General features: G+C 50.9%; 1 protein-coding gene across 3 annotated transcripts in view; it reads right to left on the bottom strand.

Annotated features, from left to right (window-relative positions):
- Positions 1-13,508, bottom strand: part of ZSWIM5 (zinc finger SWIM-type containing 5) — a 100,577-nt gene that overhangs the window by 21,934 nt on the left and 65,135 nt on the right. For all 3 annotated transcript variants that reach the window (XM_074906317.1, XM_074906315.1, XM_074906316.1), the window contains one exon: positions 7,731-8,087. In XM_074906317.1, coding sequence (XP_074762418.1) covers positions 7,731-8,087 — 357 coding nt within the window. The remainder of the gene's footprint in view (positions 1-7,730; positions 8,088-13,508) is intronic.

Raw genomic sequence — 13,508 nt, 5'->3', positions numbered from 1 at the left:
TTCACAGACTGTATTTCATCTTTCAGTGAACAGAAAAACCCCCCAAACCACAAGGGCTTTAAACAACAGCTTGGATTCACCTCTCCTTGTTTTACCCCTTTCAATTCCCATTTTTCCCCCTGGGTGCTACCCTACCTCCCACCAATGCCCCAGCTTCCTGGTCTCCCAGGGCACAGGACCGCATGGCTGCAGTGAGCAGCCAGGAGTGCAAAAGGGAACAGAAACTCAGCTTTTCGGCTTCCCACTTAAGTCCTGCTCTGCAGAAACTCCTCAGGGAAAACCAGTGCCAAAGAGGGACGGGCATGGCTGGAAGATGCTCTGCTCTACTTTAATCTGTTTCTCCCATCTCTTCTCCCTCTTGAGCAAGGAAGGGGGTCAGGGCAGGAAGAGGGAGGTGCTGCATGGACATCCAAGAGATGCTGTAGCCAGCACGTTCCCAATTAAATCTTAATGATGTCTTCCCCACTCAACTGGGACCTGGTTGGGGAGCAGACATCACTTTCATGCAGAGACAGCTTGGGATGCTGTGCACACCCCAGCCCTACACATTTCTGAACCAGGAGCTCAAATGCAATTCATGAAAACCAAGCTCTGGGATGCTGCCCAGCAGAGCAACTGTCTCTTCTTGGCTTGCAAGCGAGAGGACATCAACCTGAGGGGTTTTGCTCCTCCAGCAAAGGCTGAGAATGCTCCTGACCTGGTAAGATACAACTATTTGTATTTAATGTCCTTTACAAAATTCCTTTAATTTCTGCTAACAGTTACTGCCCAAGAGTGACTCCAGCAAGCTCTAGGTACAGCCTGCACCATGCTGAAGGGACAGGATGCTGCTGCTCCCTCTGCAGAATCATTTGTAGTCAACACAACCACGTAATTGGGATGGGAGCTGAAGCAGCAGAAAGGAAATCACGGCCCCTGGATGAGCACGAGGGCTTTTGCCTACAGCCCCATGCGTGCCCTGATCCTGCTCCCTTGATGCCAGTGGCTAAGCCTTGCTGTAAGCCATGAGGGACCACCACTACCACACCAGGGACAGTCCATCCTAGCCATCTCAGCTTTTCTGTGCCTTTTCCTTCCCTCCCCCAACCCCATCCTTATCTCACAGATAAAGAGCAGACAAGCCAGCGATTATCCCCTATCAGGAACCGATGACTAATCTGTCTACCACAAGCGCTTATCCAGCCCCATCACCGAGGTAGCACAGAAGCTCATGCTCTTAATATCCTTCTCCCCACCATCCCACCCTCTGCTCGCAGCTGCAGCTATCCAGACCAGCCACGTCATCTCAGCTGCCTCTACAGGGTCACCTAGATGCATCTATAGGCACCAAGAAGGCGTGGATGCCTGGGGTGACCCATCCTCTCTAAGCTCAGCTCATCCTTGGTCCTTCACCAAGACTGCTGTGACAGACAAAGGTGAAAAAGTTGGCAAGATGCAAAAAGTGGTTGCATTTCTCTGGGGTTCCCGGGGCTACCCTCAGCGTTCGCTGCACACACATAGCGTTAGTGATGGAAAGCCCAAGCAGTGAGGAAAGAAGCGTGCAGCTAAATAAAACCTCCTCCTCCCACGCAACACATTGAGCACTTCGCACGTTGGGGTTCGGGCCACAGCCAAATTAGTAACGCGCCTCCCGCGCCTCCAAATAAAACCCAAATTTGCTTGTAAATGTATTTTGCTCTCCTATAAAAGATTCAGAGACAGGGTTGTAATAGCAGATTCCCACATGTGCAACGCAACCCGGCAGATAAAGGGCTGCCCAATTACGCTGGGGAGCTGGATAAACATTTAAGAGCAAACAATGGGATTTGTGCTGGGTTTAAATATTAATGGCAGGATTTGTCCACTTCCCCTTGCCAACATTCACACCGTGGGGGCTTCAGCAGCAGCATGCTGTGACGCAGCCGATGAGTGATTCCATGTCTCAGCTCCAAAGGAGCGGGGAACGGCATGTAAAACAGCCCAGCGCCTGCGTAACACATTTCTCATATAGCAGCATTCCTGCTCCAAAGAGCCCTGTTTCAGATGTGCTGGATCTTGGTCCTGCCGGATTCAGATTTAAGGAAACATCATTGCACATCCTGAGTGGAAAGAGTGTTTCATCAGCCTGTCTACCCTGGCTATAGAAACAGATAAAAATGTAATCCATCACACTCCAAGCAGAAACCCCCCCGCCTCGCTGCAGGCTCAGGGTTTAACTGTTTGACAGCCAAGCAAGACTTCTCCATGTGGATACAAAGTCTGAGAAGTAAGGACTGGAAAAATCTACAAAAATTAGAAAACATAGCAAAGCCAGGCACAAAAAAATTCAACACCTTGCTCAGAAATTAGCTGCTCAATATGAAGAAAATGAAAGGTGTTCCTGGAGTGGAAAACAGCAAGTTTCCAGGGCTGAGGAGGTGGTGGGACCTCATGGATCATGCCAAGGAATTGGTGCATCCCAAACCCAAGCTCCTGAACCCAAGAAGGGGAGATACATCTGCCAGGTGGTGTGGGAAGCACTCTCAGAGCATCTCACCCGGCGCAGGAGCGGTGACACAAAGAAAAAGGGATAATTATTTTTTTTTAACCAGTGCCTGGAGCTGATAAACTGATGGTAAAAGCAACCCAGGGATGCAGGTGGCCACCCTGGCATCTCCCTCGTGGTCGTCTCGGCTGACTGTGCCCAGCACCCGCGGATGGCTCAGGGTCTGGCCGTGCTGGCCCCAGGGTGGGCAGTGCTGAGGAGGGCTCTGCCAGCCAGCCGAGCCGCAGCCACCCGGAGCAGGGCTGGCCGTCGTGGCAGCAGTTCACAAGGGCCATCTCATGACTGCACATGGTGGTGTTGCTGAACGCCTCCAGGCTGCCTCTCTCGTCCAGAGAGAAACAGCTTGGGGCAGGGGGTGGGTAGGACATGGACAAATAAACAAACAGCAGAAAACCTCGGAGAGAAAATAACCAGGCACCAGAAAGGAAATTAACTCTAACAAGGGATTAAAAATAGCAGCAAAGCAAGGAGTCAAGCTCTGCCAAGGCTCCCGGCTCGTTTTCAAGGGGAGGCAGGTTGGATGGAGCCTCCAGGGAGGCCTGAAAATTCACACCCCTCTGACAGCAATGGGGCAAGTGAAGCCGGACTGGCTCCTGGCATGGTGGCTGGGAGCTCTCTGGTCCAGCTGGTACCAGCATCGGGCCCAGCCATCTTTGGAAGCTGCTTCTCCAGCACCACATGTGCTCTGGGGTCATTCGGCAACTCCAGCAGCTCTACAAGACAAGAGGTAAGAGCTGTGGGCAGAGACTTTCCATCCACCACTCAGGTGTGTTATTTTCCTTTAAATTCACATCAGCTCAGCAACCAGGGACATGAATCCCCTGGAGACCTGACCTTCTCCTCCTCCCCAGCAGGAAGGCAGAATTTCTAATAGATTTAGCAGTGCTGCCCTGCAGATGCTGTCACGGGATGACCTCAAAGTTAAAGTCTGCCTGAGGACTCCTCAAATATTAGCCCTGTCTCAGTGCGACAGGACGGGCAGGCAGGGACTTCCTGCACGGCCGACCTGGCAGGTGACTTGCCATGCACAAGGAGCAAGATGGGCCACGGGTGAAGGGCAGTGTTAGCCCAGGAGCTGAAAGAATGGCTCAAGGTGGGCAATAATACATCTAGGACATAAGTGAAAAGATAAGGCAGAGAGCTCCCTATGGCTTTAGCATAAGCAGATCTGGGTTTTCCCACACCAAAGCCTGAGGGACCATTCCCACTCAGAGTTTTCTGAAGGTCCTCTCCTCCAAGGAAGCTCCTGAGACTCCGAAGGACCACGGAGGCCCCTTGGTGATTCACACTGACCCTCTGCTGGCTTGTCCTTGGAGGGAGCTGCCCTTGCAGTAGTTTTCATCAGCCTCCTCTCCTTCCTTGGGCACACACTGCTTTTGCCCTCAGGAAGAATCCAGTGTTTGCCTCCAAAGCCCAGACATCCCAATCAGGCTCAAAGGATGTATCTGAGATAGCAGTTTTCCTTCTGTACACACCACACAGATCCTGTCTTCCTCTTAAAATAAATTCAAATCATTCCCTACAAGCATGAACCAAAACACAAGAGGAGATGAATGCCATCTCCCAAGTCTGCTGGATGGCTTGAATCCTGTGCACTTGCTGCTGCTGGGTGTTGGATCCACACTGTGAGAGCAGGAAACCCAGCACTGCTGTCGAGACTCATCAGTGCTTCTAAGTTCCCCCTCCTCCATATTGCTTGCTTTTGACCCTGAAATCTTCCTCTCATCCTACAATTTCCATTTCAAGCTTTTTTTCACAGTCTTGCCCTCTCTGACACCTCTCTGCAATGCTTTACTGCGTCAAAGCAATCGCTTGATGTTCCTCATTTACACCTCAGAAGGACACACTCTTCCCATGTTTCACAGTGGTAGACCATGGATTTCCCCAGTGGCAAAGCTGCACCCCAGCACATCCCACCATGGCTGGTGGCTTTCTCAACTTGCACTGAGCCACTTTCTCAGCTTGCACTTCCCCCAAGCCAGGCTGGCCCCACAGCAAACCAACGTGAGCCCTGGGCTGATGCTCTCGGACGAGCACAGGGAGCAGGATGCCAAGGTGGCCACCACCAGATGCTCCTCACTCCGTCAGAGGCCTGGCTGTTGGATCCAAGCTCTCCAGCTGCAGGTCCTGGCTGCCCCCAGCAGCCACCCCACTAGGAAAAGCCAAGCACAAGTCACATTTGCTGGTGCAATGACAGCAAATTTGCAACCTTGCAGCCTTGCTCCGTGCTGGACAGTCATGCCACTGACTTTGTCCTCAAGCAGGAACACACTCAGGGAAGGGACACAGCAGCACTGAAACCCACCCCAGTCTCCTCCCTCCAGCTGCCACTTCAGATGCCAAGAGTGGAGGTGTCAGAGACACGAGACGCTCTCACTGTCAGCACGCTGCCCTTTGCAGCCAGCTATGAAAGCAGAAACGTGACCCACTTAAGCAGGCAGAGGTCAAGTGGGCAGCAGAGCGGCAGGCACACCTAGGCTCTCTGCTCGGATTGAATCCTTCGCGAACACATGAGCGAGCGCCTTGGCTGCGCTCCGAGACTCCATCATTACTGGATAGTTTGCATTTCCTTCTAGGAAGGCAGCCGGGAAGATCGGCATGCGGTGCACAGCCCGCGGCTACAGACTCCTGCAAGGAACAAAGCTCTGATGCCCCAAGACAAGCACGCCAGACAATGGCCTGTAATTTTCTTTGCCATTCAGGCTCTGCAGGGGGAGAAGGAGCAGCCCTGAAAGCCTCATTTTACAAAACCAGATGATCCCCTTGCACAAGGGGCATTCCCCAGCCAGCCCAGAGTGCTCCCAAGGTGCAGAATCAGCTCCTCCATCCCATGTGCTCACCATTGACATGAAAGGAGTGGCCCTTTGGGTGACCAGAGGCAGGTGGGGAAGACCTGATACTGATCTGAAGCTCAACAGACCTCTCAGAAGAAATGGGGGGAAAAAAATAGGATTTTTGGAGCAGCTGTTCCTCCAAGGTGTAATAACCTCAGGTGTCCAACGCACACAGTGGGTTACTGTTTGCACTGCAGAGGCTGGCTTGCCAAAAACCACCAGGGTCTCAATCCCAAGGTGAATGAAAGTGTGACCCCAAAAGTCTGAATTAGACATGGCCAAGAAATTTGCACATAAGCCCATAAAGCTCTATGTAAAGCATACCTTGAAGAATTTCAAATCCTAGGATCGTCGACCCTCTATGAATGTATGAACTACAGCTGAAAAGGGCAAGATGGAGGAAAAATTTGGATCTCCTTGAACTGGAGTCCCCAAAATTGCTCTTGGCATACACAGTCCCACATGCCTGCACCCCTTCCTCACCCTGGGCTCGTTGCTCAAGTAGCTCTGCAGTGCAGTTGCACAGCAGTTGTGCTTCACACTAGCAGGACAAGGAGGGCAAAGCTTACACACTGTCCAGGATTCAGAGCTGAAGCCCTAGACAACATCACTCTGGACTGGAACATGAGGGGTTTTGAGCCTTCCTTTTCACAGGGTGCAACATCTATGAGTTTTAGATCATCTCAAGATCATCTTAGATCATCTTTAGATCATATCATCATCCTAAGGCTGATCTGCATCCTCCCCCAGGATGAGAAGAGACTGTTCTCCTGCTTGCAGAAGCATTTACTCGCTTGTGACCCTGGCTAGGCAGCCACGTGGGTATCGGATAGGTGCCACATTCTGCTGGGTAAGTCAACATGTCTCTGTCAGTTCAAAATCACATGCTGGAGTGAGTGAATTTGCACGAGTCTGAAGGGACAGAGAATTTTTGCCTTGTTTTTTAAAACCACTTGTAAAAACAAGAAGCAGATATTGAACCAGAGCCAACATCTGTATCTTTGTAAGACTCTCAATCACCAGCATTTTGCTGACTCCAGAGCAATAAATATTCAGAGCCTTAAAAGCTTTTCTTCAATCTGCTTAGGAGAAAGCAGGCTCAAACAATGGCCAAGAAGGGATCTTGCCCAACCTCAGCTCAGTGGATCATCAGCTCAGGGACGGAATGGACCTCACCAGATTCCTGCAGTACCACAGCTCCTCATTCTTTTTTAATACCAAAAAATGAGGAACCCGCCCAAAAAAGCCAGTAACTGAGAGCACAACCACACATGCAGCAGATGTGCCCCAGTGGAGGAGATAAAAACCTCTCCCAAGGTCAGAGCAGGAACGACCAGATAGAGGGAGGGGAAAATATCTAAGATCAGAGCTGCCATCACTCCTATGGTGGAGGTAGACCCCTGGCCTCACCTCTACATGTGGATGCAACCAGTTCAGATCCTATTTTAGGCTGCATATGGGGCTTTTCATCTTCAGAGCACTTAACAGACATATGTTAATCCCTGCAACACCCTTTCGTAGCAGGTAAGTGTTTATTATCTCAGCTCTACAGCTGGTGGGACAGGCACAGCACAGCGGGGAGTGACTCATTGTGTTGCAGACCCTGGGCAACCTCAGCTCATGGGCTCCTTGGAAAGTCACAGCGGGAGCATCCAGCCTGGGCTGATGAAGGGAGCCTCAGGGCAACTCCCCAGGGAGCCTGGGCTACCAGGCAACTGAAGCAGGGCTGGGATGGGCACCGTCCCCCAGCCAGTGCTTTCCAGGGGAGGAAGTCAAAAGCATCTTCCAAACACAAAGCCTCAGAACACATCTCTGCTGCCTTTGTGCAGTAGGTCAGGACAGCAGCACTCATTTATTATGGGCAAATTAACACCCATGGAGATTAAAGCTTTATCTCCCGCAGGCTCAGCGCATCTGACTTAGCAACGTGCAGGGCTGGGCTGACACCGTGTCCCCACACGCTGGAGGAGCCACATCCCCATTGCACCTCCCACTCCTCAGGGCCCCAGCACCATGTCCTTCTGCGCTGGGGACTAAACGGGCTCCCTTCCTCCACCCTTGGCTTCTCCATCCTACTCTGAGCTGCGTCTTGTGAACCACCAGCCCATCTGCTCTGCCTTTTCTTGCCTGTTGAAGCCAGTGTTTGACAGATAAACACATAAAGAAGAACAGGGGGCAGAACAGGCAAGTGTGGCCAACACCAATGTGGTCCCAACATACATGCAGTAATGTCAGTTTGACACTGCCACCTCTCTCTGTGCAGCGACAAACATGGCAAAACAAAGGTCACACCATCAGTGTGAGACCACCACCCCAACCTCAAACACAGAGTGAATCCGTGCCCAGCCACCCAGAGAGGAGGGAGGAATTACCATGCACTTGGTTGATCTCTGAGTTGGATGACAGGATCTCATCAGCCAACTTCTGGGCAGTGGGCAGCACCTCGGTGTGGTGTGCTGTGATCAAATACTGAACAAACTTCTGGAGTTGGTCCCTGTTCATCTGGAAAAGGGTCTCTGAGATGGGAAGACGGAGTTTGACCTGGTCCGGCTTGCGGATCCTGTACAGTGAAAGCGCCACGACGTGGGCACAGTAAAAAATGTCCTTGTTCCCACAGCCGCATGTCACTGAGGTGATTTTGCAGCGGTCGAAGCTGATGGCCACCTTGTAGGTCATCTCTGGTTCTGTCGCAGTCGCTGGCTCCGTTACCGTCCCGCTGAGGTGGAACCCTGGAGAGGGAAAGGAGAAGAGAAAAAGGCCATGTTAGCTTCTCTCTTTTCCACAACTACCCATGCAAACTCTGGAAGGAGGATAAGGCCAGCCAAGGCTGCTCATGCATCGCTATGTCAAGGAGTGCAGCACCCAACACACGCCATCCTGGTGGCTTACACCCAGCAACACCCAGCCCACGTACAAACACACTTCTGCACCAACACACACGTGCAGCCAGACTCATCGGTGAGTTTATTTAACAGCTAAACCCCCAGGGGAAGAGCAAAGCTGCTCAGTTCCCATTTGTTTAAGAGTCTCTCAGAATGTTACTCTCCTGGGAGTCAACTTCATCCACGCCTCCCTCTTGCTGAATTTGCAACTCACGTGAGCGAGGGCTGGCAGAAAAAAAGGCCAGGTCTTATTTTCTTTGATGAGGCAGACAACAAAACCCCACAAATTAAATGCAACACAACTCCAACTTCAGCCTCTCAACTAGGTAGAGTGCTCCAGAGCATTGCCACAGCTCTGAACTCTTGCACGCAGCGAAAACAAAGATAAGGGGCAGGAGCAATGCACAGCCCAAGCCATGGTCTAAGGGGAAACTGTTTGTTCCTTGAGCTCCACAATATTTGCTACTCCCCACAAGCTCTTGAGCTTTTCCCAAAATACTGCTGCCAGGGAGCCAGCTGCTTGTTGGCACATCCATGTGTTGGGCTGTAGGGACAGCCCAAATCGATCACACCAACGTTACGGTGCTCCTGACAGCCCCACTGTGCTGCAAGGGGCTGTAGTGCCTTCAGGCACGAACCATGAAAAATTAAGTCCCAACAAGTCCCAAACGTGGATGAGGACAGCAAAATGGGTCCAAGGAAGGTGGACAGAATGAGCAAGCAAGGGATAAAACCAGTGAGAAAAGACTGGATGTCCATCAACCTCCATCTGAAAGCCCAGGGAGCCCTTCCCAGGAGCCAGCTGCAGAGGAGGTCCAACATCAACACTTTGCATTTGCCCAGCCACCTGGAAAAGGGACATCTTTGTTTCCCTCAGTCATCTGCCTCGCTCCTCCATGTTAATTAATGTGGCCACGGCCACCCAGTGCCCCTGTGTCAGAGCCTGGCATGGTAGCCGGGACCTTGCCTGTTGCAGCCCTCCTCCCCAAAGAGGATGCTCACTTTTCTCCATGCCACTGCAACCTTATTAAGCCTGTGTTTGTACAGAGGTCCCTGCGGAGCCTGCCGTCCCTTCAGAGAAGGCGGCAGACAGCTGAGAGCCCTACAATTAGCGACAGAAAAGGAGAAGGGGTGGGGGGTGAAGATTAAAATACATTAACTGCATCAAACCCTTGTGCATTTGCCAGCTCTCACAAAGGCTTTCCGAGACAAATTCTACCAGAGGTTTTTAATAAATGGCATCAAAACCAGCTATTCACTGCCAATCTCTTTATAGACACGCCAAAAACCACATTCAAATCTGATTAAGCGTCAAGGAGGTCTGCTTTTACTTTAGCACAGGGGAGGGGGAAAGCAGACCTGTTCCGCTGCCATCACCCAAAACCCACCCCACATGGCCAGCAGAGCAAGAGGGGAGGGACAGACAACCCCACACTACCCTCTCGCTCGCACGCTGCCAGGAGTGGAAGCGTGGCCATGGAGGTGCCAGGCTCAGTGCCACGGGAGCAGCACAGCCACGGGCTGACGAGCCCCCCTGCTTCACACGAGTCCATCCCCCAGCAGCCAAACTGTATAAATCCTGAGGATAAACTCCAAAGTGTTTATGTTTTACCACTTCTCTGGTCTGTGATGCTTGGCAGGCGGCTTCAGCTCACTGCCAGTTTCTCCTTAGTTTACTTTTTGAACAAGTTAGAGGATTGGAAACCACGTTCCTGAGCAAGAATGTATGTATATATGTGTATGTACACCCATAGGCACATATATATAAAACCCTCTTAAGACAAATTTTTAGCCATAAACACTGCCTTGAAATGCTTACTTTAGCAGGATCATGGGCCAGACCCAACTTGGGGCTAACTGGTGTAAGACTGGTGGAACTCATTTAACCAAATGACCTGTTTTGGACAGGTGTAAGACTGAAAATACATCAACTGTGGTCTGAATCTGACCCCTCAAGAGAGGAAATTTGTCCAGATACTTCCTAGGCTGCTCTCAGGCATCCTAAAAGCTGTGCTCCCCCATCCACTGCAAGAGCTGGTCCTCACAGCTTGTAGCCAAGGTCTGCACATCGACCAGGACAGTTCAAGCATGTCAGCAACTGCCAATTTCATCTGGCACTGGAGCCCTAAGTCAAATGTTAGTTTAGATTTTAGGCATGGTGGCAGCAGGTCTATTTAAGATAAACTAGGAACTCTATACAAAACATTTATCAAAAGCTTAGTCAGAAATTAAACATGGTGAGAGGGGGAGAGAGAGGAGCTTGGCAGGAGCAGAGGCAATATTTGGGAATATTTACATTAACAGGAGGTCAGCCTGCAGTTACCACGCTGCTCCCTGCTCTGTGGCCAGATCTGCACCCCAGCACCCACAGGTGCTGAGCACACCAGCTCAGCAGTGATGGGCATCACTGTCCCAGAGGAGAGTGGTGGCTAAAAGGTAGGTTATGGTGTGGTTACTCCATCAACCTTTGAACCACTTACTCCCACTCCACACTGTAGTCTGATGCTACAGTCACCAAGAGGCTACAGGTCACCCTGGAGAAGGACAGCTGTCACCATACCCTCCTCTCCATTCATCTCACATTCTAGAAGCACAGGGGGTAGGTGATACCAGCACTCCAGCAAAGAGAAACGCAGCCCTGGCTGTAGATAAAGGGTCTGGATACTGCTGAGAGCAAAAGCATACTCTCTTCCGTGTCCCCCCCGCACGTTTCAATTTAAGACATTCCTACAGCCGAGTGCTTATCTAGGACTTCATCTTCTGTTCCTTAACATACGCTAACTTAGTGTTTGATTTGCTGCCAGCAAAGTGACAGTGCCAGGGCTTGAAAACCATGGAAAAGAAATAATTAAATACCATCTTTGTAACTACAGACTCATTACGCCCCATCGGAGCCTAGCTTTGTCCCCAGAACGTCGTCGCCTCCTCCCTGCCCCAGAACAGTCTCCCCTACTTTTACCACAGATGCTTCCCAGTGGGTATCTCTCTGATCCAGGTTGCAAAAGGCACTGAGTGTTCATACCTGCCCCAGAAAGAGCACAGAAAGGTGCCATGAATGTTCACAGGCACACAGGGCACAATGAGCACACTTTCTTCCTAATCCCACTTACCCATCAAACAGGGACAAAACACCAGAGGAAGGACCTTGCATTAGCGTCACAGGACACCGTGCCTCTGATTTAAATTAAAACAGATCCTAGAAATGTCGTCTGGGAGTTTGTGAGTTCCATACTGGTGGCACTTCCAAACTCATCAGCTGGGCAACACTTCCCCTTTGGAGCTGGTAAACTCTGCAGGCTGAGAGGAACATGGATCCACAAAACATCTCTGGGTTCTGAAACAGCTACAAAGGATCAAGCCTTTAGCAGGAGCTTCAGTGCAGGAGACTTTGCTATTGAGACCATTAAGGCCTCAACAAAAGTATTTTTAACCATGATGGAGAATTCTTCCATCTCTAAACCTGCTCAGCCAAAAGGAGCTTTGCAAACTCTTTCAGTTCTGCAAGACAGCCAGCATCTTTCAGCTGGGCATTTTTAACCCAAATGTCCACAAGCCACCAGTCACGAGAAACTACTAGCCTGTCTGTGTCTCCACACCAGGCTGGGTGTGGAGACCCCTTGTCTTGGGTCCTCCAGCAAACCACTGAATGTAAAGGCAACATTCAAGCTGGTTACATCAAAATACCTAAAGTTTGGAGACAGGCAGACCACAGGTAGAAATTTAAACTCCAGAAACAATCAAAACCCAGGTGTAACCCCTTCCCTTCTCATAACTGTGTCATCAAGAGCCCTCCAACACCTGCAAGGAGAAGGAAGGGGAGGACCCCGCAGCTACAACACTAGCCGGGAACTCGAGAGCTCAGCTCTGCTCCCTCTGGCAGTTGCTGCTCACAGCCATCCCCCAGATTTCACACCGCAGCCCAGGCACAACTCACAGTTGTCATTCACAAAGTTGTGCCATTTGGAAAAATTAGCTCGCTCTTCCCAGGCGCAGCACTCGCCTTGCACTCGCCTTTCACGGAGCGTTAGTGCAATCCTGCAGAGGAGGAAGCCTTCACGCAAGAGCAGCCATCTCTAGGACCCAACCCTGGATCAGCAGAGACCATCTGAGGTTGCTGCGCAAGAGGACGGGGATCAGTAACACATGCGTAATGTGGGGAGCATTTCTTCACATCACTGTGGCTCCTCTGACGCCTCTGCAGGCTTTTCTTGGTCTCTGTGGAAACCTCAAAGAGGGACAAGGACAACTCTGCAGAGGGAAATGTCCAACCACACCCACCACCCTGAGCAACAACGGCTGGTGGGATGCAGCTGGACACTGTACATAAAGAACTCACCCCCACATCTGGCTGTCAAAACCTCTAGTGACTTCCTAGTAACTGAGCCTGGTATCTTAGGCAGCCTCTGTTAGGAGTAACATGATGGCAGGTCCATCCACACAGCTTCCTGGAGGCACCAGCCACAGCCAGAGAGAGGCAGCTGCAGCAGGCAGCGCCTTGTCTCCTCGCTGCTCTTGTGCCCTGTGCTCAGCTCCCAGGACCCCACTTCTAGTCAGTCTAACCCCATTTCACTTCTGTGTTTGGGCAGCTCTGCCTTCAGGCAGGCAGGAGCTCTGCAAAATAGTACGGGAACAAATACATGGATATTTATGGGGCTCAGCAGATGTAGAGGAGGTAAACTGAAATTCTCAGCGCAAGTCGTATACACTAGGTTAACATGACCCAAATATTTTTTTTTAAATTTCCAAACCACAGCGGAAAGGTATTTTAAACTAAAGTGATTCCAAGCTCTTTAGTGATTAAACGGACTGCAGCTCCAGCTCCTAGTGGAAAAACCATTTGTTTTTCCACTGTGTGAAAGCCATAACTAGCAATGAATAATAATTGCTGCAGCAAGTGTTATTTATAAGCCATTCTCGGTCACATTTCCGTACCTCGAAACAGCAGCTTTCTAAATGTGAACTTAAAATCGGTCAATATTTGTAATGTAGACAACACCCGTGGGAGGAAGGTGTCAGTGCACTCATGCGGTGGGAAGCGGAGGTTAGTAAAATCTCCCAAAGCTTTCCAGCTTCTAGATCAATTCCTCCAGCCGGCTGATGCTGACAATTGCTCAGTCCCTGACCTTGCAGTTGGAAAGGAGATGGGCTCATGAACTCATTTGCACATGACAATGCTCCAGCAAAGTGAATCATCTGCCTCCGATAGTAACGGAGAGTACAGCGCGCCCCAGCCCTCCCGGGCTCCATTCAACCAGCACGGGGCTGGCC

Source organism: Athene noctua, chromosome 5 (genome assembly GCF_965140245.1).
Source record: "Athene noctua chromosome 5, bAthNoc1.hap1.1, whole genome shotgun sequence".
NCBI classification, from domain to species: domain Eukaryota; kingdom Metazoa; phylum Chordata; class Aves; order Strigiformes; family Strigidae; genus Athene; species Athene noctua.
The sequence above is the reverse complement of the archived record's forward strand: the minus strand, read 5'-3'. Positions and strand labels throughout refer to the sequence as shown.